This window comes from Phacochoerus africanus, chromosome 15 (genome assembly GCF_016906955.1).
Source record: "Phacochoerus africanus isolate WHEZ1 chromosome 15, ROS_Pafr_v1, whole genome shotgun sequence".
Taxonomy (NCBI): Eukaryota; Metazoa; Chordata; class Mammalia; order Artiodactyla; family Suidae; genus Phacochoerus; species Phacochoerus africanus.
The window spans coordinates 51,249,891-51,276,754 of NC_062558.1; the positions used below are offsets into that span (position 1 = coordinate 51,249,891).

The following is a 26,864-nucleotide window of genomic DNA, read 5'->3' on the forward strand; positions in this document are numbered from 1 at the left end:
ACCTGATATAAAGCAGTGCCCTGGTAGTTCTCTGTACTCACTGCCCATTTTTACTGGTCCTCAGGGCACCCACCTCTGCCAGCACATTCTGGGTCCCTGTCACTTGTTTCTCCCCAAGAATGCAGAGCTGTGACAGTGGGGCCCCCCTGGTCTGCTTCACCGCTGCTGCTAGAACCCAGACCATGCCTGGACAGAGCAAGCACTCCACAGCAGCTGCTCAGCCACTGGGTGAAGTGGTGGGACCCACCTCCCCCTCGCCAGGTGGCTCCTTTGCACAGCCAGCCGCTGTACCAACACCCACTTGTGTGAGCCCAAAAGGTCCCATTGTGATTTCATGATGTGTATCACTCTCTCCCTCACTGGCTCCACACCCACCTGCCTGCCCCCCAAGTCTTGTTGGTTCTGCCTTGTTGGATACATATAGACTCCGTTTCCTTTTCCTTCTCTGTGGCTACTACATGGGGCCGAGTCACCTTTAGCTACTTTTGGGACCATGGCAGAAAAACATGCCCTGACTGGCTTGTTCCCACAGCTCACATGCCCCATGATCCACTTCCTACCCCAGTCGGACTCAGGTCACTCTCTTTTGTCTCCATGTACCAAAGTCTCTGTGTCTCCTGTTGGCTCTACCAACAGACTCCCCAGGTCTGCACGGAGCTGGCTCACTTTTGCCCCGGTTTACCCCAAAGTCCTTTCTAGGCGAGGCCTCCCCAGCCCACTCTCCCAGGCACACTTGTCTCACTTCTGTTCACTTCTTTCTTAGCATGATCCACAGCCTAATACCACCTGGATGACCGAGGTGCTTATTGCTGATGTCTGCCTTCACCGCTAAACAGAGCCATTGCCCCTGGGGGGTAGCTGTCCCAGCACAGGTGCATGGCTGAGAGGAGGTTCCCTTGGCCCTGATGTTAAGGCCCTGCTCCCACCAGGGTGGTCAGGGCCAGTACCTCACCCTCTGACACCGGGCCCGTGGCAGTGTGCTGGAGAAGTGTAACAGGGAAGAATTGCAAAGTGCGGTGGCTTACTTTTCAACCCCAACTTTCACTTTTCAAGAAAGAATTCTTGTGGCAAGAAGGAAAGCAGCACCTACCACTACTGTGGACTCCCACTGGCTTCCAGTGGAGGAGTGAACCGGACCCAGTAAGTCCTTGCATATTTCTCGGAGTCGGTATTCAAACCCTAATTATAGAAAACAAACAAAAACAAAAACAAAAACAAAACAAAACAAATAGGAACACATTACAAAAAGAAATTAAAAAATCAAGAATATGCTAAGTTGCTGTGACGTCAAACAGAATGAACACAGGCCACTTGCTGCCTTGGGGGCAGGTCAGGGCACCAAGACCTAAGGGACAGGCCTTGCTCACTCTCCCATGCCCTGGCCCAACGCAGTGGCCTCTGTGTCCCAGGCCCAAGGGAAGATGAATGGGGCAGCTTGGGGACAGAGTCCCCAAGGGGATGGGCTGCAGGGGGTTGAGGAAGGAGGGAGCAAGCCTGAGGCCTGCTTTCGAGAAGACCTGGCAGTGGCAGCAGTAGATGAGCAGGGTCAGAAGCGGGCTCCAGACAAGAGATGGTGTGGGAATGAGTCTGGGCTGGGAGGTGGAGAGAGCAGAGGAGACTGGAGGAGACCAGCAATGCTGGAGGCAGAATGGGCAGCTGCACCACAGGGAGTGGATGAAATCACCCAGAGATGAGGGTGGAAAACAGGGGATGAATCTGGAACCTGAGGACCTTTGGAAGATAGCGGGGGTCCTCCTCCTTCAGTGGAGGGAGCAAGGTACAGGCAGAGGGGGGATCCGTGCACAGATCATGGGCCAGATGCATGAAGACGGAGGAGGAGAAGCAAGCGGTGGAGGCAATGGCACTGGGGTAGTCCAGTGAGGGACGCCCACAGGGAACAAAGCAGAGGGGCTGGAGGCAGGCTTTCTGGGGATGGAGTGAGACTGATGTCTGGGCAGGAAGAGCACAAACCTAACTTGGCCCTGGCGTCTGGTAGGGAGGGGACCTGGCAACTCAACCTGGGAGTTCTGCTTGTAGGGGTCTGGCAATTTTTTCTTTCTTTTTTCTTTTTTTTGGTCTTTTTTGCCATTTTCTTGGGCCACTCTCGCAGCATATGGAGGTTCCCAGGCTAGGGGTCCAATTGGAGCTGTAGCCGCCAGCCTACGCCAGAGCCACAGCAACGCGAGATCTGAGCCGCATCTGTGACCTACGCCACAGCTCAGGGCAACGCCGGATTGTTAACCCACTGAGCAAGGCCAGGGATGGAACCCGCAACCTCATGGTTCCTAGTCAGATTTGTTAACCACTGCGCCATGACGGGAACTCAAATTTTTTCTTTTTTATACTTAATTTGTTTTCTCCAAATCATACACAAAACAGGGAAGGAGCTGAAAGCAAAGCAAGAAGGCCAGAAGAGGCTTTGGGGGAATCTGCTCCGTAAGCAGGCTGGGGCTGTGTGGTGACACATGGAGAGCTTGGGCAGGCCAATCCCCAAGGCCATAGCCTGGGGCCATGCTTGCCTAGTGGGGAGATGAGAGGCAGCTGGAGGCGGCAGAAAGCGGTAGCACCTTGCTTTCTCCTGGTGGGCGGGCAGGCACACCACTGGAAGGGGGACACAGTGAAAGAGCCCTGGTGGGGAAAGCTGGGCTGGAGGGCCGGCCCTTTCACGATATCAGGGGCTTGGAGGAGGAACAGAGGTGAAGGCCCACTGATACCAACAGATGCTGTCCCCTGGGGGAGGCTCACAGACTGACTACTGGCTGAGGGGCAGCAGGTAGGGGCCAGGGGAGAGCTGGGCTTGCACCCACTCTTCTGAGTATGCTTTCCACACATCCTCTGCCCCACACCTCCTGGCCCCGGGGAAGGGTTCAGAGCTGCAGTTGCAGCTGCACCTTGGCCCCACCTTGCAGGCCACTAGGAAGCTTACCTTCATTCACGAGGTACCGGGCGTAGAGGAGGAGCCAGTGGCGGTACTCGTGGCTGGACTGCAGGGTGAGTGCTGCGGCAACCTGGCTCTCCAGGTAGGCCAGGGTGGCTTCCCGCTGCACAGCATGCGGCACGGAGAAAAGCCGGGCCGCCTGCCGACCTGAGCTGCTGGGATGGCAAGTACATGTCACAAGACTGCCTCCATGTGTCCCGGGAACGGGCAGGAAGCCGGGGGGTGGGGCAGGGAGTGGGGCTGAAGCAGGTGTCAGACTCCACACTGCCTGTGGATCCCAGGTGTGCCCACCCTGCACCTCCCTCTCACCCGGAGGTGTCAGGCCAGCAGCCCACCCCCACCCAAGGTTCAGCCCAACATGATCATCCATGACCTGCTGCACCTCAGACCATCGTGCTGAGGTGAGAGCTGTGTCCTGTACCCTGAGACAGTGCCATCACAGGTCCACCACCCGTGTCGGCACAACCCCCCATCCCACCCCAGCCCTCTGGTCACCTACGTGGAGGCGCGGCCCTGGACTATGGCTAAGGGCCCTGAGCACAGCATGGCGTCCTGGGGAGGCAGACTGCTCCTGAAGTCTGCGCACTGGGCCAAGGAGTCCTGCTTGTCAGAAACCAGGTTCCTGGGAGCAAAGGCAGGAGCAGAGCTCAGGAGACCGGGAGGTCCACCACCAGAGCACCAGAGGCCACGTCCTCTCCTGAAGAGAACACTTCTGCTCTGGGGACACGGGCAGGGGGCTGTGCTTGGAATGTCCCCGGGTGCCCATCTGCCCAGGTGCCCACCCTCCCTGAGCCCCCACAAAAGCCCAGGAGTCCACCTGCTCTGGACCCTTCGTGTCGTTGTAAAGAAAACTTTCCTTACACACTTTTAAAAACAGCTCAGTGCCTTTGTAATGTGTCTCAAACACACAGCCCAGATTTCCCTTCTTATATAACCACCTTGTCTCTGTAGTTACACTAACCACATATAATACAATATTCTGCAACTTGGAAAAGCAGACAGTGGGGTATTTTGGGTTGTGTTTTGAAACTCAAGATATCTCAGTGTGAGGATATACTGGTGTCCAGCAACTCTTATCAGGAAGGACTGGGAGGCAGCAGTTGGGGGGCCTAAAGGACAAGGGTGCAGGCAGGAGAGAGCCGAGCGCATGCGATACAAGGCGTAACCTTCTTTCCAGGTCTGGGTTAGGGTCTCTGATGGATACGAGCTTTTCAGAAAGGGACTCCAAATGGCCAAGCACAGGCACAGACCTCACTAACCCATGGGGTCGGCCAGAGGTGCCACATGACTCCCACCAAGCCACAGAACAAACCAGGGCTGAGGAGTGTGCTGTGAAGCTGGCTCAGCAGGCGAGGCCGGAAATACCCGTCAACAACCATAAAAATGCTCAAATGCCTGTTCCAAACAAAACGACGAAGGACAGTGCAGGCATAGTGCACAGGCCTGCGGGTGGAGAGGCTGCAGCTTCCATGTAGATGACGGCCTGAGCTGGAGGATTAGAGCTCCATGTCCGCCAGCAGACAGGCTCAGGGGGTCACTATGGCCCCCACTCCAGGGGAGGCTCCAAGAGGAGAGGGCCAGGCAGGGGCTGTCGCTCTTTGGGCTGGGCTCCAGCTCAGACGGACACTCCCAAGAGAAGGGCTGGGCGGGTGGGCTTACCATGTAGACAGTGACGGGTTAAAGCAGTAGGCCTTCCCATCAGACAGGTTCATCACGGGGATTCCATGCTGTGTCAACAAGATCTGTGAAACTGTCATGTCACTTCCTAGAAAGACAACCAAGAAGGGGTCCCAGTGAGTTGTCAAGAGGCGCCCCAGGGGCACCTCATGGGTCACCACTCCACTCTGCACGTGCTGTGCTCACTGCCACCCCCAAGCAAGCACATGGGTGCCAGAGCTGAACTTGGGCTCCCTACCCTGCCCACCCCTGCCAGCCTTACCTGCCAGGATGGAGTGGAGAGGCTCTTCCTTGACCACCACCACCTGTCTGTGAACGTCCCTGGAGGGGGACAGGAGTGGCTTACCCTGTGGCGGGGACAGCGCACCAGGACAGGCCTCGGGCTCAGACCCTGCTGGCCTCCTGAGAGGGGTGCAGCCTCAGGCGGCTTCCGCTCCCCATGCCACACTCCCCTGCACATGCAGAGCAGAGGGCTGAGGCTCTGACTGTGAGTCCATTACCAATGCCACGTCAACTTGGGAGAAGCATGGCCCCTGCCTGGTGCTGAGACCACATTTCTGAGGTCTCACAGACTTTAACACATGTGATCTGGCACCATGTCTTGTCACGTGGTTTGCTCCTGTAAGGATGGTGGTGGGCAGGCCAGCTGCCCCACTTCTGCAGGCCTCCCCTCACCCCGGAGAGCCCCCCAACACCACGTCTAAATGCTCAGGCCTCTGTGGGCATTAAGACCCACTGAGGGCCTGTCTGTCAGGGACAACCTCCCTGAAGTGAGGGGGACCGGCACAGCCCCTTGGGCCCCAATGCCACCTGCTTCTCACCAGACAGACAGCGTGGCCGCAGCGGTGAGGGCCATGACGTAGGAGCCGGTGCAGTGCAAAGTGGAGATCGGGGACGGCAGGAGGATGGGAGGGAGGAGGCGGCGCCCACAGGTGGAGAACACTGACAGCAGCCTCTTTTCACAGGCGACACACACCACGTCACTGAGAGGCAGAGGGGACGGGGTCACGGGGGAAAGTCATGGTGGGCTCCAAGATACGGGGCGTCCCGCTGCCTGGACCGGCCTGTGTCTGATACAACTGGTATAGCTGGCAGACAGGGACAGAGCAGGGCTGGGCAGCAGGGCTGCTGGAGCCCTCTGCCTGGAGACTGTCCGCCTTCTCCCAGGTCTGCTCACTGTTCTGAGCTTACAGCAAACCAACCCAGGGGAGCAGTTTGCAGGAAGCCAAGATGCAGCCGCACAGCGGGGGCTGACCACCTCCTGGCTATAGGAGGTCCTTGTCCAGGTGGGGTGGACACCAGAGTATGGTGGCACCCGCTGTGCTCAGAAGGCCTTCCAAAATGGGTGGGAGAGACAAGTGACTCCCTGAGCAAGAACACCTGCCCGCGAGTGCAGGTGCTATCAGGTGTCTCTCTCTAGAGTGGCTATCAGGCCCTTGGGTGTGCCCGGCACAAGCTGGATCTGCCTTCTCAGTGAGGCCCCTGCCACAGGCCCAGGGTGAGGATGGAGCCTCAGACCCTGGGCAATGGGAGCTGAGCGCAGCCAGTGGACCACCAAGGCTCTGCTCTGTGTCACTTCTGTTCCACTTGGCCAGTGCCTTTGTCTCCAAGGCAAAGACCTGCTCTTACCAGCTGCCGGCAGCAGTGAGGATCCGGCCAGTGAGCACCGTCTCCCACTCCTTCCCTTCCCGGCTACACTTCAAGCGGCTCAGCTTTGTGCCCCCCACAGTCGTCACCTCATTCTCCACTTCGATGTACATGGAGGGGTCGGAGCTCACCTGGTGAGGAAATCAACCAGAACTCCTTGAGGCCGCAGTGGGGAAAGATGTGGAAGGCAAATGGGGCCAGCCGGCCAACAGGAGGCTGGCTGGTGGTGGGGGCAGTAACAGGGCAGGATGGCAGTAGGTGGGAGTGGGGATGGGGTCAGAGGTCCAATGTGCAGCCCTCGAGGCAGGGAAAGTGATGGGGGCTGGTCTCTGCTTTGTCCTCCAAGTAATGGGTGTGGTACAGAATTGGGGTCACAACTGAAGACGCCCCAAGCCTTTGGATCCCACCACCTCCTCTCACAAGGCAGAATGCAGTGATGGGCAAGCACCTTGCCAAGAGCACAAGGCATGTAAGGCCTTGCCTGCTGGGGGTGACAAAGGTCTCTGGTCTTCCAACTAGAGGATCTTCAAAGACCGGGGGGCTTGGCAAGAAGAGAGGCTATGTCGGCACTTGAGGAAAGTTCTGGAAACCCCTGAGGCTCCCTGGTTTCTTTGGCAGTGCACCTCCATGTGCTCATCAGAGCCCAGTGTCATGGGAGTGTCCCCAGAAGAGCGTGGCTCCACAGGAGGGAAGGTAAGCAGTCTTCACTCCCCTCACAGCAGGGGAGCCAGGGCCCCAGAAACCAAGAACAGCCCCAGGCACCACTCTGTGAGTAGGCCCCAGTAAGGGGTGAGGTGGGAGATTTGTGAGAGAAGAGCCAGATGACCCCAACTTGCCCACTGGCGCCACCAAGGACATGAACCTCAGCTGAGGTGCAGAGGGAGTGAGGGAACAGTGTGTGATTTCTTCCAGACCCATGCTGTGAATAAGCACGTGGTTATAAGCTGGCGCTTGAGTGCTTCCCAGGGCCCTGGGAAGTGGATGGGGCCAGCAGGCTGGTGGGAGACAGACCACTAGCTCACAGTCCAACAGGCATGGAGCTGAGGCCAAGTGTGCAGATGGAGAAGGCTTCCAGGTGGGACACCGAGACGGGTTGTGAGGAGCAGGGCACCTTGCTGCCATCAGGAACATGGAGGGTACAGCCACAGAGGAGAAAGAGGTGGGGGAGGGTTGGTGGGGGGAAGCGAGGGGCCCTGGAGAGACCGGCCATCCTGTTAAGATTGGGGGGCTGCTCTGAAGGGGATGAAGGGCACCTGAAAGTGGGGTGGGGGGGGGCTGAGAGAATGTGCCAGCTCGGGAAGGAGGCAGGAGGCCCACTCACCTGGAGGGTGAACGCTCTCTGGGGACCCGGCATGGGCAGCTTCAGTGCAGGTGCTGGGACAGACAAACACATGGCATCCTTCTCTGCAGTCAGGGCAGCGGGGGACTGAAAGAGCAGAGACGTCCCTGAGCCCCGCCCTTGGTGAGGGCAAAGGTGCGGAGGAAGGCTGACCCTGAGGACTCTGGGGGGATAGGGGCAGCAAGGGCCTGTGGCTTCACCTGCACGGATAGGGACATGGGCATGAGCCGGGAGTCCTTCCGAGGCCGCCCTTTCTTCTTCTTCTCCACTGTCTCCACCTCCAGGTCTAGCTTCCGCTTGGAAAGCGAGGAGGGCTTGGCCACAGGGACCTTCTCGTCGCTGTCACTGCTGCTCTCCAGGACATCCCGGGGCCTCAGCTCCTTCACAAGGCTCTGCTCTTTCAACCTGCATAAACATGGACACTCATGGCTCTTCCATAGGACTGCTTGTTTTATGAAAATCAATAAAATCCATCCTCATCCCCTAAAGCTGAGAAATTAAAAGTTGGGAGGGGATTTCTGGCTTCTGCTCTGAGATGCAGAGAGCTTATCCTCAAAGCAAGAAGAAAGCTGAAAGACTGAACATCAGCAACTCTTCTTAGATCCATCAGAGAAGTAAGGTTACAGGGGAAACCATCACCCTGAAAACTGGGGACACAGGTAGAAAACCACAGCTCACCTGGAGCAGAAGCCCCTGGAGCCCTAACAGGGAGGAAGAATGAAAAGGGCCCCAGTCCCTGACTGGGTGCTTGTGAGTTAGAACTCCTGAGGGGCCAGTGGGAAGAGGGCACCCACACTTGATTAATTTTATCTCCAGGAACTCCACTGGGTTCACAGGGTAGAGATCAGGAACAGAGTGCTCCCCCTGCATGCTTTGGGCTGGGGGAGGGAAAGTAAACATGATGAAATACACCCAGAATTCTGTCTGTCTTAACAAAAGCCTTTCCCCAAGGGAACTATTCTTCTAGAGTAAGATGTGACCTGGGAACAGTGCAATTAACCAACTTCTGCCTAGGCCCCTCCACATGCAAGGAAACCCTCCTGAAGGTCAGAGGCAGGGACTCTGGCTCCACAATAAAATAGGAGACTTTAAACAAGACCTAATTCTTGCCCAGGTAAGCAAAACCTCACATTAAAGACTTTGGAACCCCAGTTCCTATATTATTCAGTATATTATGTTCAGCTTTCAACAAAAATTACAAGACATGATAAAAAGCAAAACAAAACCACACAAAAACCCAAAATGAAACACAGTTTTAGGAGATGAAGCAGGCTCAGAATAAGTTAGACATGGCAGCAATTTTGGAATTATCAGACCAGAATTTTAAAATAACTATGATTAATATGTTAAGGGCTCTAATGGAAAAAGCTGGACAACATGTAAGAACAGATGGGTCATATAAGCAGAGAGAATTTAACAATAATAATGATAGCAATAGCTGAGAATAATAGCTGAGAATTTTTCATAATTAATGAAAGATACCAGACCACAAATTTGAGTTGCTCAGAGAACACCAAGTAGAATAAATACCAAAAAATCAACACCTAGCTACACATATTCAAACTGCAGAAAACCAAAGACAAACAGAAACTCTTTGAGAGAAGCAGAGGGAAAAATACACTTCATCTATAAGGGACAGAATAAAAATTATGTCAGACTTCTCTTCAGAAACCACTCAAGCAAAACTTGACTGAAGTGAAAAATTTAAGACGTTAAATTAAAAACAAACCCACCTGAAGTTCCCATTGTGGCTGGGTGGAAATGAATCTGACTGGCATCCATGTGGATGCAGGTTCAATCCCTGGCCTCGCTCAGTGGGTTAAGGATGTGGTGTTGCCGTGAGCTGTGGTGTATAGATCACAGATGCAGCTCAGATCTGGCATTGCTGTGGTGTAGGCCAGAAGCTACAGCTCCAATTCGACCCCTAGTCTGGGAACCTCCATATGCCACAGATGCAGCCCTAAAGACAAAACAAAGTAAAAACAAAAACTAAACAAAAAAATCCCCTACCAACAACAACAACAACAAAAAGACAAAGACAAAAGACAAAAAAAAAAAAAAGTGAGTTCCCGTCGTGGCGCAGTGGTTAACGAATCCGACTAGGAACCATGAGGTTGCGGGTTCGGTCCCTGCCCTTGCTCAGTGGGTTAACGATCCGGCGTTGCCGTGAGCTGTGGTGTAGGTTGCAGACGCGGCTCGAATCCGCGTTGCTGTGGCTCTGGTGTAGGCCGGGGGCTACAGCTCCGATTCAACCCCTAGCCTGGGAACCTCCATATGCCGCGGGAGCGGCCCAAGAAATAGCAACAACAACAACAACAAAAAGACAAAAGCCAAAAAAAAAAAAAAAAAATCCCCTACCAATCTAGAATTCTGTATCCTGTGAAATTATACATCAAAAACAGAAATAAATACATTCTCAGACGAAAACAACAAAAAGAAATCAAAGGAATTTAGTTGCCAGCAGAACTGCCTTGCGAGAAAGGTTAAAAGAAGTTTCTCAGCAGGAAAACAGTAGAGGTCAGAAACTCAGATCTGCATGAAGAAAGAATAAATGAATATAAATTTTTAAATTTTTATTATTCTTAAAAAAAATTTTTTTTTAATTTTTAGGGCTGCAACCCAGGCTAGGGGTCCAATCGGAGCTACAGCTGCCAGCCTACACCACAGCCACAGCAGCGCAGGATGTGAAGTGCATCTGCAAGCTACACCATAGCTCACAGCAACGCCAGATCCTTAACCCACTGAGCAAGGCCAGGGATGGAACCTGCAACCTCATGGTTCCTAGTTGGATTCTTTTCCGATGTGCTATGACGGGAACTCCGAATTTTTCTTATTCTTAACTAAAAGATGACCTTTTGTTCAAACTAGTAACAGCAACAATGTACTGAATTACTATAGCTTATGCGTAAGTAAAATAAATAAATAGTAGCAATGTTCTAAGTCATAGAAAGAAGGAATTGGGAATACTCTGTTATAAGGTAACTTTGGCATTGTAACATTATTTAAAAGTATATTCAGATAGTTATAAGTGTTTATTTCAAACTGTAGGGCAACCACCGAAAAAATTTTAAAAAGCAGTATATACTGTAAGAGAAGAGAGAAAATGGAATCATACCAAAAACACGCTCAGTTAAAACCAGAGAAGGCATAAAAAGAGAGGAGATAAGAACAAATGCAACAGATAGAAAACAGTAAAGAATAGGAGTTCCCGTCGTGGCTCAGTGGTTAACAAATCTGACTAGGAACCATGAGGTTGTGGGTTCGATCCCTGGCCTTGCTCAGTGGGTTAAGGATCCGGCATTGCCGTGAACTGAGGTGTAGGTCGCAGACACGGCTTGGATCCCGCATTGCTGTGGCTCTGGTGTAGGCCCGTGGCTACAGCTCCGATTTGACCCCTAGCTTGGGAAACTCCATATGCCGTGGGAATGGCTCAAGAAATAGCAAACAAACAAACAAACAAACAAACAAAAACAAAAACAAAAACACCAGTAAAGAATATAATAGATATCAATCTACCTATAGCAATAATCACTTTAAATATATATACTAAAGATACTAATTAAAAGACAAAAAATGACAAAAAGAACAAAAAAGAAGACCCAACTTACATGTTGTCTATAAGAAACTCCGTTTAAATATAAAGACACATAGATTAAAAGTGAAGAGTGGTCCCAACTGTATGGCATTCTGGAAAATAAAGAACTACAGAGACAGAAAAATATCAATTGTTGGGGGTTAAGAGGGAGAGAGGGATGAACAGACAGAGTGTGAGGGTTTTCAAGCCAGTGTAACTGTTTTCTATGATACCATGATAGTGATGGATACATGTCCTTATACATTTGTCCAAACTCACAGAATGCACAACACCAAATGTGACCCCTAATTTAAACTATGGACTTTTGGCTGATGTGTCAATGCAGTTTTATTGACTGTAACAAATGTACTACTCAGACGTAGGATGTGAATAGTGAAGGCAGAGGAGTATATGAGAACTCGCTGTACTTTCTGCTCAATTTTGCTGTGAACCTTAAACTGTTCAAAAAAATTCAGTCTATTTTTGTGTGTGTGTGTCTTTTTAGGGCTGCACCTGTGCTATATGGAGGATCCTAGGCTAGGGGTGGAATCGTAGCTGTAGCCACTAGCCTATGCCATAGCGACAGCAATGCTAGATCTGAGCCATGTTTGTGACCTACACCACAGCTCATAGCAATGCTTGATCCTTAATCCACTGAGCGAGGCAAGGGATCAAACCCGCACCCTCATGGATGCTAGTCAGATTCATTTCCACCGAGCCACAACGGGAACTCCTTAAGTCTATTTTTGAAAAATGGGATAGAGAAAGACATGCCATGCTAACACTAATTAAAAGAAAGCTGAAGCAGTTGTATTAATCTGACAAAGCAGTCATCAGAGTAAGGAAAATTACCTCTATCAGTAATCAACAGATCCAGTAGACAGAAAATCAATGATATAACTCACTGAGCAGTTATCATCATCCATTGAATTTAACTGATATTTATAAAATACTTCATTAACCAAGAGCAGAATACACATACTTCTCAAGAGCACATGGAATATTCGCTAAAATAGACCACATTCTGGGTCAAAAAAACATATTCCAACAAATTTAAAAGGATAAAAACCATACAAAATACGCTTCAAGACCACAAGGGAATTAAACTAGACATCAATAAAAAAAATATATATACCTAGAAGATTCCCAAATCTTTAGAAATTAAACAACACAATTCTAATTAACACATGGGTCAAAGAAAAAGTCTCAAAAGAAATTTTAAAAATGTTGAATTAGGAGTTCCCTCCATGGCTCAGTGGTTAATGAACCCAACTAGTACCCATGAGGATGCGGGTTCAGTCCCTGGCCTCACTCAGTGGGTTAAGGATCTGGAGTTGCTGTGAGCTGTGGCGTAGGCCAGCAGCTGTAGCTCAGATTTGACCCCTAGCCTGGGAACCTCCACATGCCGAAGATGAGGCCCTAAAAAGACAAAAAAAAAATGTAGAATTAAGTGAAAATGAAAACATAATGTCAAAATTTATGGGATACAGTGGAAGCAGTGCTTAGAGGGAAAATTTATTGCAGAGAATGCATAAATTAGAAAAAGAGAAAGACCTGAAACAATACCACCTTTAGAAACTAGAATAAGATGAGCAAGAAGCAGCAAGCAAAGGAAAATTAATAATAAAAGCAATATAAAAAGTTCCTGTCATGGCTCAGCAGTTAACAAACCCGACTAGCATCCATGAGGACTGGCCTCGCTCAGTGGGTTAAAGGTGTGGCATTCCTGTGAGCTGTGGTGTAGGGTGCAGATGCGGCTCGGATCCTGTATTGCTATGGCTGTGGCTGTGGCGTAGGCCAGTGGCTACAGCTCTGATTGAATGCCTGGCCTGGGAAACTCCATATGCTGAGGGTGTGGCCCTAAAAAGACAAAAACAAACAAACAAACAAAAAAAACCCCAAAAAAGCACAATATGATAATACAATATTAATGTACTAATAAACAAAATATACAAAGCAAGCAAAAGAAAGTAAAAAATAAAAATTAGAGCATAAATCAATGAAATTGAAAATGGAAAACAAGAGAAAAATCAATGAAAAGCAGTTCTTTGAAAAGATCAATAAAATCAATTAATAACTTACAGTGAGGCTAATCAGGGGGAAAAAAGAGCAAAGACACAAAGTACTAATATCAGAAATGAAAGATGAGATAAACAATAAGGATTTACTGTATCATATAGGGAACTACACTAAATGTCTTATAATAACCTTAATGGAAAAGAATCTGAAAAATATATAACTGAATCACTTTGCTGTACACCTGAAACTAACACAATATTGTAAATCAAAAATGCTTCAATAAAAAATAGAAAGAAATGGAAGGGGGCTCTTACTATTGATGCGATGGACAATAAAAGGATCACAAAAGAATATTATGACCAACTATAAAATGGGCCTTTTTTTCTTTTTAGGGTGGCACCTGTCGCATATGTAAGTTCCCAGGCTGGGGGTCAAATCAGAGCTGCAGGTGCCAGCCTGTGCCACAGACACGCCAGATCCAGCAATGCATGGCTGGATCCTTACCCCAATGAGTGGAGCCAGGGATTGAACCTGCATCCTCATGGATAGTCAGGTTTGTTACTGCTGACCACAATGGGATGACTGGGCCAGCTTTTTTTGGCGGGGGGGAATCCACCTAAACTCACATAAGGAAAAGGAATCAGAATAGGCTTGTTACCTATTAAAGAAATTGAAGCAACAATGAATAATCTTCCAAGAAATAAAGCAGCAGGCCCAGACAATTTTATTGGTGAATTTTACCAAACATTTAAGAAAGAAACTATACTAATACTCTACAACTGGTTGCAGAAAATAGAAGTAGAGGAAATAAATTCTAACTCCTATGAGGCCAGCATTACCAAAATTAGATTATAAGAAAGAAAAACTACAGACCAGTATCTCTCACGAACAAAGATGCAAAAATCCTCAACAAATTACTAGCAAATTTAATCCAACAGCATATAAAAATAATTACTCATTATCATCAAATAGGATTTGAGCCAGGTATGCATACTGATTCAACATTCAAAAAAATCAACGTAATCCACCACATCCAACAACATTAAAAAGAAAAGTCTCATGACCATATCGACAGATGCATAAAAAGCATATGACAAACTAAACATTAATCATAAAAACTCAGCAAATTAGAAATAGAGAACTTCAACTTGATAAAGAATAATCACAAAAAAACTTACTGTTAACACTGTAATAGAAGTCTTAGCTAATACAAAATGACAGGAGAAGAAAACAAAAGTATAAAGATTGGGAAGAAAGAATAAAACTGATTTAGTGAATGAAGACATGAGTGATAACACTGTGTCATTGTAGAAAACCCCAAAGAATCAACAAGAGAAAATTTTTTTAACTGATTAGCAATTACAAGAATTCCTGCTGTGGTGCAGTGGGTTAAGAAGCCAACTGCAGTGGCTTAAGAATCCAACTGCAGTAGCTTGGGTCACTGCGGAGGCACAGGTTCAATCCCTGGCCTGGTGCAGTGGGCTAAAGGATCCTGCCAGTTATGGCTCAGATTCAATCCCTGGCCTAGGAACTTCCATATGCTGTGGGAGTGGCCATTAAAAAAAAAAAAAAAAAAAAGCAAAGCAAGTATACCAAGGTTGCAGGATACAAAATTATCATATAAAAGTTAATTGTTTTTCTACATACCAGCAACGAACAATTAGTATTTGAAACTCTAACCATAGTACCACTTACACTCATGACAAGGAAATGATCTGATAAAAATCTAACAAAATATGTACAAATTCTGTATGAGGAAAATCACAGAACTCTGATGAAAAGTGAAAGATCTAAATAGAGATATTCTATGTTCATGAATAGCAAGACCTCACATTGTTTTGTTTTGGTCTTTTTGCCTTTTCTAGGGCCATTCCTGCAGCATATGGAGGTTCCCAGGCTAGGGGTCTAATTGGAGCTGTAGCCGCCAGCCTACGCCAAAGCCACACCAACACGGGATCCAAGCCACTTCTGTGGCCTACACCACAGCTCATGGCAACGCCGGATTGTTAACCCACTGAGCAAGGCCAGGGATTGAACCCGCAACCTCAAGGTTCCTAGTCGGATTCGTTAACCACTGCACCACGATGGGAACTCCAAGACCCCATATTGTTAAGATTTTAATTTTTTGTAACTTGATCTAGAGATTCCATGGAATCCCATTAAAAATCCCAGGAAGTTATATTGTAGTTAATCAACAAATTGCTTCTAAAGTTTACATGGAAAAGCAAAAGACTGAGAAATTGATCCATACAAATGTAGTCAATTGATCTTTGATAAAGGCAAAGGCAGAGAAAGGACAGTCTTTCTACAAATGGTGTTGGTGTAATTGGATGTCCACAAGCAAAAGCTAAATCTAGACATAGACCTTACACCTTTCACAAACATTAACTCAAAATGGATCACAGATCTAATGTAAAATACAAAAGTATAAAATTAGAATTTAGAAGAAAACACAGTAGGAGATCCAGGTGAGCTTGGGTTTGGCTATGGGTTTTTGACAACACCACCAAAAGAATGACCCACGATAGAGAAATAATCTAGTGAGTTGTACCCCATCAATATTAAACATTTCTCCTCTGAGAAAGACACTTAAGAGAATGAAAAGCCAAGCCAAAGACAGGTAACAAATGCCTGTAAATCACATTATCTGGATAAAGACTTGTATCTAAAATATACAAAGAATTCTTAAAACTCAGCAGTAAGAAAACAAACAAGCAATTGAAAAAATGAACAAAGATCTGAATAGGTACTGCACCAAAGATACAGATGGCTAAGAAGCATATGAAAAGATGCTCAACAGCATATGTCATTAGGGAACTGAAAATTAAAATGAGATACCACTAAACGCTTATCAGAATGGTGAAAACCCAAGCAGTTGATGATACCAAATGCTGACAATGATGTGGATGCAAGGAACTCATTCACTGCTGCTGGGACTGCAGCCATTTTGGAAGAGAGTCTGGCGATTTCTTATAAAGTTAAAGCTAGTCTTATCATATGATCCAGCAATTGCACTCCTAGGTATTTGCCCAGTGGAGCTGAAAACATGTATTCACACAAAAACCTACACATGAGTACTGACAGTAATCTTATATATCATTTATATATAATTGCCAAAAAAATGGAAGAAACCACAATGTCCTTCAGTGGGGGAAGGGATAATCTGTAGTACATAGAAACTGTGCGCATTCATAATACGGAATATTATCTAATGATAAAAAGAAACAAGCTACTACACTATGAAAATGCATGGAAGAACCTTAAATGGCCATTACTAAGTAAAACACACCCATTTGAAAAGGCTACATACAATGTGATTCCAATTATATGATATTCTAGAATGGGCAAAAAAGACAGTAAAGAGACCAGTGGTTGTCAGGCGTACAGGGAGGAGGAAGGGAAGGATGAACAGCTGAAGCACAAGGGGTATTTAGGAGGTGAAATACCAGGGCATACAGTGGAGGTTCTGCCCTCTAGCAGCCTGATTCAAGGGGCATGCTCTGCACTCCTCAAGCAGGGTCTGCACTACCCACGAGACAGGAACTGACTGTGACAAGGGGCGTGGAAACCAGCAAGCGTCCTTCCTCATTGAAGAGGTGTTTCTGGCAATGATGCTCCTCTGGGGTTTCACCAAAGTGGAGATTTTGTTTTATTCCTGCTATTCAGAACTCCCTCCATTTCCAAAATTGAGATTTCAGTACTTGCTTAACCCTGTAAAACAGTGCCCTCTGCCTCTGGACAGCTGCCCCATGGCATGTCCTCCTAGGAGCTCCGCAGCCTCTCTTCAGACCATTCCCTCGGAGCAAATGCTCTTCAGCTGGTCTCATCTGCTGTCACGCATGCCCTGACTTTTTACTGAAATATTCATTATTATTCCTTTCTAAAAGTATTTTTGGGCTCATTTCCAAATTTATCTGGTTTTTCTGATGTATTATTCTTTTTTATGGAGCTATAATTCACATACCATCAAGAGTCACCATTTTAAAGTGTAGAATTCAGTAGTTTTTAGTATATTCATAAGGTCTTCAACCATCACCATACCAGATCCTTTAACCCACTGCACTGGGCTGGGGATCGAACCTGTGCCTCCGCAGCAGCTAGAGCTGCTGCAGTTGGAATCTTTACTCATCGTGCCACAGCTGGAACTCCAAATATTTTCTTTTTTATCTTTCGTGTTTTTGACCATCTTACACATTTATTTTCCAGTCTCCAACTGCCTATCTATGATCAGAGGCATATAGAGGTCTGTACCTTCTGCTCATGATGCTTCCTGCATTTGTGCATAAGCAACGTTTCTTTTTTCTTTTTGGGGCTGTGCTCATGGCATGCAGATGTTTCCAGGCCAGGGAACGAACTTGTGCCACAGCAGTGACAATGCTGGATCCTTAAACTGCTGTGCCACCAGGGAACTCTAAGCAGGGTTTCTTCATGCGCTTTGTTTCTCTGGATTCCAAGTCATCTCAGGCAGTGTTTCTTTAGTGGGAATGCAGCACATCCTTGTCTGGGTCAGCTGCATTTGTAGTTGCTTTGCCAAGGGCCTCTGGGGTGTTAATTAGATCAGATCTTCCATGTCCATTTCTCAGCTTGGTGCTTTCCAAATGACACAGGGAGTGTTTCACTGACCCCAAATCCCCAAGAGGGCAGGCCCATGTCTCCATAGCCTCAGGAAGACAGTCTTCCTAACTCAGAGAGCAGGCTGAGACACTGCAAGCTCTGGCCCATGTTTCTATGCTTTCCATTAGGGCTTTCTGGTCCCCTCACTGGACCATAAAGTCTAGCAGCTAGACTTTTGTGTCTTAGTTCCATCCCTAGATAGCTCAGGCCCAAGGTTCAGTTGAATCTGTATGGCCATTAAAACTCAAGGTGCTTGGTCACTAGACCAGTAACTAACCTCCTAGCCCAACACCCACTGCTACAGTTGTTTTTTTCACTCTTTGGCCAGGTTTTGGCTCCTGGGGACCTCTTTTGCTTTCTTGTCAACTAGTCACACATTTGAGGAATGTGTCACATCTCACCCAGCATTTCCTAAGTTTTAGCACTGGGGAGATTTGAGATCCTGCATACTGCCGACAGAAATCCTGCTAGGTCAAAAGTTACATGAAATACCTGCACACTAAAACAGATGAGCACACTGGAGAGAAGAACACCAGCTCAACGTCACAGATGCCACTGCTGGCCTGAAGGGACAGTCCTCCCAGGCTGGCTTCTGGGCCTGTTCTCCAAGGAGAACGAATCCTGCCTGAGACCCGAGGTGAAATCCCAGGTCGGCACACTGTGGCTTTTACCTCCAAGACATTGTCTATAGCCAGGTCCCTGCACACTTGCTGCCACAGTCTGACCCTGGGCCTGATGTGGATGGTGGCACAAGCGGAGAGCACTGGCCCAGGATGGATGAGTCCTGACCCCCTCTAACTCTCCTAGCCCTTGCCTTGTCAGACCAGGCCCAGAACTTTGTGCCATAGCCTGCTTGGAGGGAGGTGCCCTCCTGGGGGGCAGGGCTCTGCACCACTGGCCCAACTCTGCACCATCCTTGGTCCCTGGGGCCCCATATAGCTACCACCTACCTTTCCACGGCCGTCGGAGTCAAACTGGCCAAGGCAGGAGCACCTGGTGTGGCTTTAGACCGCTCCGTGAATCGGGAGTCGAATGCTTTCATAGGTTCAATTTTGGACGGGGTTGTCAACACTGAGGGCGATGATGCCGCAGGGGTGGAGGTAGCGTTCACACTGGGGTGGGTGAGGAGATGGAGGGCACGTCAGCACAACCCTCAGGACCCGGGATTTGTGCGATTGGAGCCAAGGGAATGGGCACATATCAAACTTCTAGAAGAGACTTCAGGACGAAATCTACTATTCCTAACTTTAATATTTTCATGTTAAAATTCTGGAAGATTGACTTTCTGAGAAGGCTGTGCATAAATGCACTCACAGAGGCCCCACTTTATTGTTCTGGGAGATTCTGGGGGTAGTGTGGGGCCTAAAAATGGTTCCCACAAGCTTTTCCCCTCACCATGGAGCCCTATCCTCACAGCCTGCCTCCAACTCCACACCCACCTACTCTGATGCTGGGCTTTGACAAGACCAGAAGCCCCAGCCTCACAGTGACAGTCACACACCCTTCATACTCTCCTTCAGGGCTCCAGGAGCCTTGCTCCCACTCCAGAGAAAGGAGGGCCCAGAATCCACATGTCAGCTTCTCCTGGGAACTGTGACACCTTAAGCCTAGAACATGTCTCCACAGCCATGTTACCCAAGCCAGGGCTAGGAGGCTGTGAGGATGCAATGGAGAGCCACTCTGACAGTGTCAGCGATGTATGCTGGGTGGCATACGTCTGGGCACTGGTGACGCTGTCCTTCCTAAGGGGCCAGTCCTGGTTCCCTCCGGCCCATTCTCTCCTTCCCAGTGCCCCTCAGGGGTCCAGGCTCTGCTCTTCTGCTGCCCCTACTTTCTAACCCCTTCCCTGGGTCAGCCTTCCTGAGACCTACCCACCAAGGCCCTCAGAGGGCCAGCCCACACCCCTGGGGTCACTTCTTCCCTACCCGTCTAGATACTCCCCAGAGATGAGGACACATTAGTTAACCCCCTGCAGCTGCCTGGCTCCTGGCTCTTAGCCATGCTCATCAGGCCCCTTCCAACATCTAATTTGGTTTTCAGGTGATGGTTGCTGAAGACCCCCTGGTTGGCTGGGGGGTGACACTCTGCACGGTGCAGACTGAGATGGGCTGGTCCTGCGTTCCCACCCTAGCAGCCCGATCCTGTGACTGCCTATCCCCCGATCAAGGCCTCCTTTCTGAGCCCTCACTTGAAACCAAGCATCTCTTTCTTTGCTTGACAGAGGCTGCAAAGTGTCCTTGATCTGTCTAAACTTTACTTTCCCCAGGGACCTACTTACCTATCCTTACTAACAGAATCGCCTGCAGGCCTGGCGCTGGCCACCGACTCCGTGGAAGGCTTCGTGCCAAAGGAGGCGGGGGTGCTGGAGTCCAGGGGCAGCAGCTGTGGACTGCTGTGTGAGGTGAGCACAGTGCCTGCCAGGGAGCCCGAGAGTGGGATGCTGTTGAAGAACGCTGTGGAGAAGTCCCTGTTGTTAAGGAGGAGAAAAGTCAGCTTCACACTTTCAACACCAGTCAAGTGCCTACACATTCTAACTTTTGCTGGGACCAATGGTAATATATTTTCATGGTAGAATTTTCAGGCAAGTTACAGAAAAGTACAAAGGAAATGAAAGTCACTTCATACACAATATTTAATCAAACTGAAGATGATGAATGGGTACTTTTATGCACCATTAAGAAACTGCTACCAATGATAATTGTCAGGTGCCAGTCATCTCAAGAGGTGCTAACATGTGCAAACCGCTTCAGGACTGAGAACAGCACTACGAGTGAACCTCACTTTCATGATGGGCAGTGTGGAGGTGCCACGATTTAGCAGCTCCCCTGAGGGACTAGCAGACGGCTCCCTGGCATTGCTGTAATGCACCCTGCAGTGTTGCAGCTGAGGGCCAAACCAGCTAGGTCTGACTGCTCTACCAGGCACTGGCTCGGGCCAGGGCCACTTCAACCAGCCTGTGCCTCAGGGTCCTGCCTGAAAAACAGGTGACAGGACCCCCCCATCTGGAGGCCACTGTGTGGACCGAAGTAGCTCCAGTTATACACTGGGAACACAGAGACAACCTGCTATTTTAACTGTCATTCCACTGTTGTTTTCCTTGTTCCGTGGGACTGGGACAAGTTTCTAGAAGCAATGGCGGCAGCAAAGGCAAAGTTCACTGACAACTTTGGATAAACAGTCCTCAAGCGACCTCCTTAGAGGTCCAACTCCAAGCTGCAGATGAAGGCCTATTTCCCACACCCTCATCTACGGTTTTCATGCTGGACCATCCAACAGATGAAAAACGGTACCTTCAGTTTTACTTATTTATTTTTGGTCTTTTTAGGGCCGTACCTATGGCATACGGAGGTTCCCAGGCTAGGGGTCAAATAGGAGATGTAGCTGCTGGCCTATGCCACAGCCACAGCAAGGCCAGATCCTTAACTTACTGAGTGAGGCCTTGGATAGAAACTGTGTCCTCAGAGATACTAGTCAGATTTGTTCCGCTCAGCTACAACCGGAACTTCCCAGTACCTTCAGTTTTAATTTGCCATTATTTTGATGCAAGGCTGAAAATTTTTCATCCAGAAACATCTCATTCCCACTTTTTTGGTGAACTCTTACATATCATCTGTTGTCATTTCCCTTGCAAAACATGTTATTTTTGTGTGGCTTAATTTTCTTGTTTTTGGCCACACCCACAGCATGTAGAAGTTCTTGGGCTAGGGAATGAACCTGAGCTGAGTTGCAACCACCACAAATCTGACTGCGTCTGTGAAACAGATTTCTTCTTTTAGGGAGTTCCCATTGTGGCCCAATGGGTTAACGACCCAACATGTCTATGAGGATGGGGATTCAATCTCTAGTCTCTCTCATTGGGTTAAGGATCCGGTGTTGCTGTGGCTGGGCTGTAGGTCTCAGCTGCAGGTCTCATTTGAGGCCTAGACTGCAAACTTACATATGCCACAGATGTGACTTTTTTTTTTTTTTTAAAAAAAAGGCAAGTGATTTCTTCTTTTACATCTTCTAAATGTAGTAACTGGTACTACTTGATCTCATTATGGTGGTTATTCCCAGTTACCTTACTGTCTTCCTTTATTGCCTACGATAGTTTTTCCAGTTGATTCTTTTATAGATCATATCATCACTGAGTAATAACACATTTACCTCCTATTTTTGAAATTTCTTTTTTCTCTTCACTAACCGTATGAGCTAGGATCTCTAGAACGATGTTAAATTATAGTCACAAGAGTAGACAGTTGTTTGGTTTTTAAATTTAATTTGAAAATGAGGTAGTTTATCAAGTTAAACATATATTTATTTCCATTTAATTGAGTTTTAAATAAGACCGATATTGGATTTAATAAAAATGCCTCTTAAGCATGTATGGAAATGATCACATAATTTCTTCATTTTTATCTACTGACATGCAGGAGTAAATTAAGTTTCCCCAAATTGTTTGAACCATCTCGCTTTCCTGAAATAAATTTTAGTTATAGTGTACTAGTACTTTAACATGTTTTAAGTTTCTGTTAACTACTTTAGGATTTTGCATTGACATTTAGAAAGGAGATTGATCAGAAACATATATCTTTGTCATATTGAGATTGCGAAATTTCAGTATTGTGTTCATTTCAGAAAGATTCTGCAAGCTTTCCTTTTCCTATGCACTAGAATATTTTCAACAGTGTTAGAATGTTGTTCTTTAAAAGTTTGTTAGAATTTTCCCATAAAGTCTTCTGAAGTCTGGTGGCTTTGGTAGGTTAACTCTTGGACTATGTCCTCTATTTCTTCTACAATAATTCATCTATACAGGTTTTTCTTCAATTTTGGTAATTTTTGTTTTCCTCAAAATCTTCTAATTCAAATTTATTTGCATAGAATTCAGCAAAAAAAGTCTTTCATTCTTTTATTTTTCATCTGTGATTATTGCTCACTTATTTCTATTTTAAATATTTACACCTTTTCTTTCTTGATTAGCTAATAATTGCCTATTCCACCACTACTTGTTTTAACATGGGAATCAGGAGGACAAAAAAGACCAAAAGAATCAAGCTCCAGTGCCAGAAATATGAACCCCTTGGCAGAAAGCTGGCTCAAGATTGGGCAGTTACCACCACTGCCTCCTCATCAGGTGAGGCCTGGATGGACTCCATAGAACCAAAGTGCCACCACCACCTCTACCCCTTCCACCACTCTCACTCCCATAAGTATGATGAAGTTCTCAGGTAGTCACATACTTGGTTCTAACAAAGGGCGGGCAAGTGGCATTACCTCCTGGCTCTCGATGGGAAAAAGGCTTGATCAAGGGAAAAGCTCTCCACAGGAGGAGTCTGAAGTTGGTTCTGGCCCCCCAGATCAGGCCTCTGCTCTTCAGGGCCCTGGTGCTTGCACACCTTATGTGAGAAGGGCATCAGTACATCACATGACTTAAAGTCTCGCAAGACTTCAGGGAAAATTTGGAACAGCTCATGGAGGAACTAGTGAGAAGTACAGAGGACACCCGAGCATAGGGCCTTACCATTCTTCATGTCACACACCTCACTCTGGGGAGAATGAGCAAAACAAAAGCAAGCCTGACTATAGGTGCCAAGACAAAAGCAAATTAACTGAACCTACTGCCCCTCAGGGAGACCTACCTTTCACCCAGCAAGTCCACTTCTGGGAAGTGGCTGGAGGAACAGTCACAGGTGTGCAGAGTCATTTAAAATCACAAGAATACACAGTTAAGGGGCTAGGTAGGGAAATCATGGTGCATTCATGGGTTGGGCACCAAGATAGTCGGTAACCAATGCTTCAGAGGACTATTTATTAAAGTGGATGCAAGGTCAAGATACAGGAACAAGCAGGAGATACACACACCAAGATGCTAACAGTGATCATATCTGACAGAATGGATTATGGGTAAGATTTATGTCCTTGGGCTTTACCTATTTTCAATAATGTGTATATATTCCTTCTACAATCAGAAAGAGAGGCTAGAAAAGGAGAAAAAGAGATAGAAAAAAATCAGTATGACTTTTCTCTCTCCAGTGTTTTCAACGAGGCAGGGCCGGCCACATGGCCACACTGGAGCTGTGCAGGCACCTTGCCAGCTGGCCTGCCTGTAACACCATCAAGTGTGCATTGGGCTCTGTGGGTGAGGCCGGCCCACGAGCCCAAGAAGACCCAGCTGTGACAGTGCTACCTGGCAAGAGCAGAGTGGCAGACACCCAGGGAAGGCCACAGAAAGCCTGGGGAGTGAACGAGTACCCGGTGTCCAGCTGTGCTATGCAGAGTGGTGTGATTCTCCTCCGGCCATCCGCTGTCCGAGTCTCCACTTGTTTCTTTAGAAGATTCTGGCAGGGAAGAATGACATAAATGAATAGAAACGTGGCCGAATCTCCAAGTACCGACAGACAAAACCGCTGATGAAAAGCATCCTAATTTCCTGGCCTGTGGCCTTTCGCTGCCTCACTGAGGAACAAGTGCTTTTATGAGGGTGTATGCTCGACCTCCTGCACAGCAGGGTGACAAGGACACAGGCTCCAGCTCAATCAGATTCACACTTTCCTCTTGACCTCCAACTTGCACCTGGCCAGGTTGCCAGGACGGCGAGGACATGCCAGGCTGGCCACCTGTGGCCAGCAGCCATGGGGTTGGATGAAGGAACTAGCAGGTGAGACCTGCACTCCCATCTCTCAGCCGTGCTTTGCAGACATTCCTTCACTGAAGGCTCACAACCAAGGGTTTAGTCACACGAGTCCAAATCACCTGGGGAGGTGTGACACCTTGTACAAGGTCCTGGGAACATTTCAGGGCCCAATATCGGTCCTGTTCCCTTCTATCTCCACCTCACCTCCCAGGGAAACATCGGCTTCCAGAGGAAAAGGGGGAGCCCATGGATGTCTCCTAGGGCAGAGCTGGAAACCCACTCTTCCCAATATCTGGATTTCCTGGAAAGGCTGGAGTTCCCAAGAGATGCCCTGTCTCAGTTGCCTCTTCCCTTCAAGGCCCAGGTCCTAGTGCCACTGGCCAAGCCCTCACCTTCCTGATATCCTCCAGACTCTCCCCATTGACGACGCCAGCAACTGAGGCAGTGGAGCCTGTCTCTCTGGCCGTGGTACTCTTCTGGTCCAGCTGCTGCTGCTGTTGCCGTCGCTGGTACTTAAGCATCTCGGGGTTCTCAATGACAGCAGTAGACAGTTGGGCTTCGGTCATGATGGCCAAGCTCTTGCCATAGGTGGACTGGTGAATGCGGCTCTAGAGGCAAAGAAAGTGCAACAACCCGGCTGTGACATCACCCGCCAGGCTCAGAAGCAGGAGAACCCTGGGCAGGTCCCAGCTCTGAATGCCAGCTCTGCGAAACCTCCCCCTTTGTCCCGCCAGTCACTGAGTGCCTTTGGAAGGTGGTGCACCCTCACAGGATGTCTACAGCCTCCAGGGGATGAGAGCGAGCCATTGGGAAACACCCACAGAAGATATGGTGCACAACCAACAGCAGTAAACTCTTGCTGAACTAAAGACACTCAAACTGCTAATGTAAGGCTCTTAAATCACTCCAAGGACCCCAAACACCTCTTGGGAATCAGACACTGAAACCTAGAGTCTGCTTTTACTGCTCCTGCCTGCAGCCATCAGCCCCACATGTGGCTGGAGGCCACCTGAGAGTAGAGGGAGGCCTGGCATGCAGGCCTGGGGGAATTCTTCTCTGCCCATGTTGTCCCCAGCGAGTTCTGACCCTTCTGAGCAGGGCCCTGACCTTCGCAGGTCTCAGCAGTTCTGTATCACAAGCCAGGCCACATGCGGGCAGGGAGAGTGGCCCAGCACACTGGAGCAGCAGGTGTGATGAGTAGCAGACTCACACAGGACATGCTAATGACCAAAGCTGGGCCAGTAGAACAGCTGCCTCCCCTCCCAAGACTCCCCTCCCTTGCCACTGAGGCTCCTGCCCTGACTGGTGCCTCAAGCTGGAATTTGGAGCCTGGCCTAGTATTCCTCAAACCCAGGAGTGCACATCTAAAGGAGGATCCCTGCTGGCTTCTGGCACAGGTTAGTATGCAGCCCCTGTCACTCTCTAAGCTCCCTGATGACAGTGACCGGTGGGGAGGAGAGCTGAAGCTACAGACATTCCTCCACCAACATGACTGTGGGGCACCAGGCTGCTTCCGGGGCCATCAGTGAGGCAGACCCTAACCCTGAGAGTTCTGTCACAGTGGCGTCCCCACAGCAATCGCACCACTGCCCTGGGCTCTGTGAGTCCCTGTCCCTGTGTGTGGTGAGGGCCTGTCCCCAGGAACGCAGGCTCTGGGTCTCAGGCAGGGAGAGCAGCATCTGCACAGAGCCCTTGGGTATGGACATGGGGCCACTGTCCTGAGCAGAGCACAGCGGAGAGGTGGCCTGGTCCAAAGGCTGTGGGCAGGGTTCAGGCCTCCATCCCCAGACCTGAGGGTCATGACAGCCTCAGCATAGGAAGGGCCAGACCATCTTCTGAGGCTGTTACCTCATCAATGAGATAGGATCAGCCCTGCCTTGAAAGGTGTTGTGTAATTTATTTATTTATTTATTTTTTTGGTTTTTTTTTGTCTTTTTGCCATTTCTTGGGCCGCTCCCGCGGCATATGGAGGTTCTCAGGCTAGGGGTTGAACCGGAGCTGTAGCCACCGGCCTACGCCAGAGCCACAGCAACGCAGGATCCGAGCCGCGTCTGCAACCTTCACCACAGCTCATGGCAACGCTGGATCGTTAACCCACTGAGCAAGGGCAGGGCCCGAACCCGCAACCTCATGGTTCCTAGTCGGATTCGTTAACCACTGCGCCACGACGGGAACTCCGGTGTTGTGTAACTTAAATGAAATAATACATTAAATGCAGGTTAGGGTTAGGTTAGGGTTAGGGCCCAGGGTCTGGCACACGGTAAGGGCCAGGAAACGACCACAATCACCATTATAATCACTGTCCCAAGGCAACCAGGCCAATACCCTGCGGATGGGGATGGGGATGGCAGTGAGCAGCCTGGCAGGCCTCCCTTATGCTCCTAGGCAGACACCTCCCTGGGCGAACAGAATCAGCTCAAGAGATGTCGTTATTCTTCATTCC

The 26,864-nt window shown here is 48.6% G+C and overlaps 1 protein-coding gene across 10 annotated transcripts in view; it reads right to left on the reverse strand.

The window, feature by feature from the left end:
- LOC125116842 (protein HIRA) overlaps positions 1 to 26,864 on the reverse strand; it is a 73,322-nt gene that overhangs the window by 12,464 nt on the left and 33,994 nt on the right. For 5 of the 10 annotated variants that reach the window (XM_047762428.1, XM_047762433.1, XM_047762434.1 and 2 more), the window contains 13 exons: positions 24,814 to 25,029; positions 24,040 to 24,125; positions 20,087 to 20,275; positions 18,759 to 18,920; positions 7,802 to 8,006; positions 7,584 to 7,688; positions 6,245 to 6,393; positions 5,437 to 5,598; positions 4,878 to 4,936; positions 4,598 to 4,703; positions 3,438 to 3,560; positions 2,927 to 3,093; positions 1,091 to 1,179 (listed from right to left, as the gene is read on the reverse strand). In XM_047762428.1, coding sequence (XP_047618384.1) covers positions 1,091 to 1,179; positions 2,927 to 3,093; positions 3,438 to 3,560; positions 4,598 to 4,703; positions 4,878 to 4,936; positions 5,437 to 5,598; positions 6,245 to 6,393; positions 7,584 to 7,688; positions 7,802 to 8,006; positions 18,759 to 18,920; positions 20,087 to 20,275; positions 24,040 to 24,125; positions 24,814 to 25,029 — 1,818 coding nt within the window. The remainder of the gene's footprint in view (positions 1 to 1,090; positions 1,180 to 2,926; positions 3,094 to 3,437; positions 3,561 to 4,597; positions 4,704 to 4,877; positions 4,937 to 5,436; positions 5,599 to 6,244; positions 6,394 to 7,583; positions 7,689 to 7,801; positions 8,007 to 18,758; positions 18,921 to 20,086; positions 20,276 to 24,039; positions 24,126 to 24,813; positions 25,030 to 26,864) is intronic. The other 5 variants (XM_047762429.1, XM_047762432.1, XM_047762431.1 and 2 more) reach the window with 5 other exon arrangements.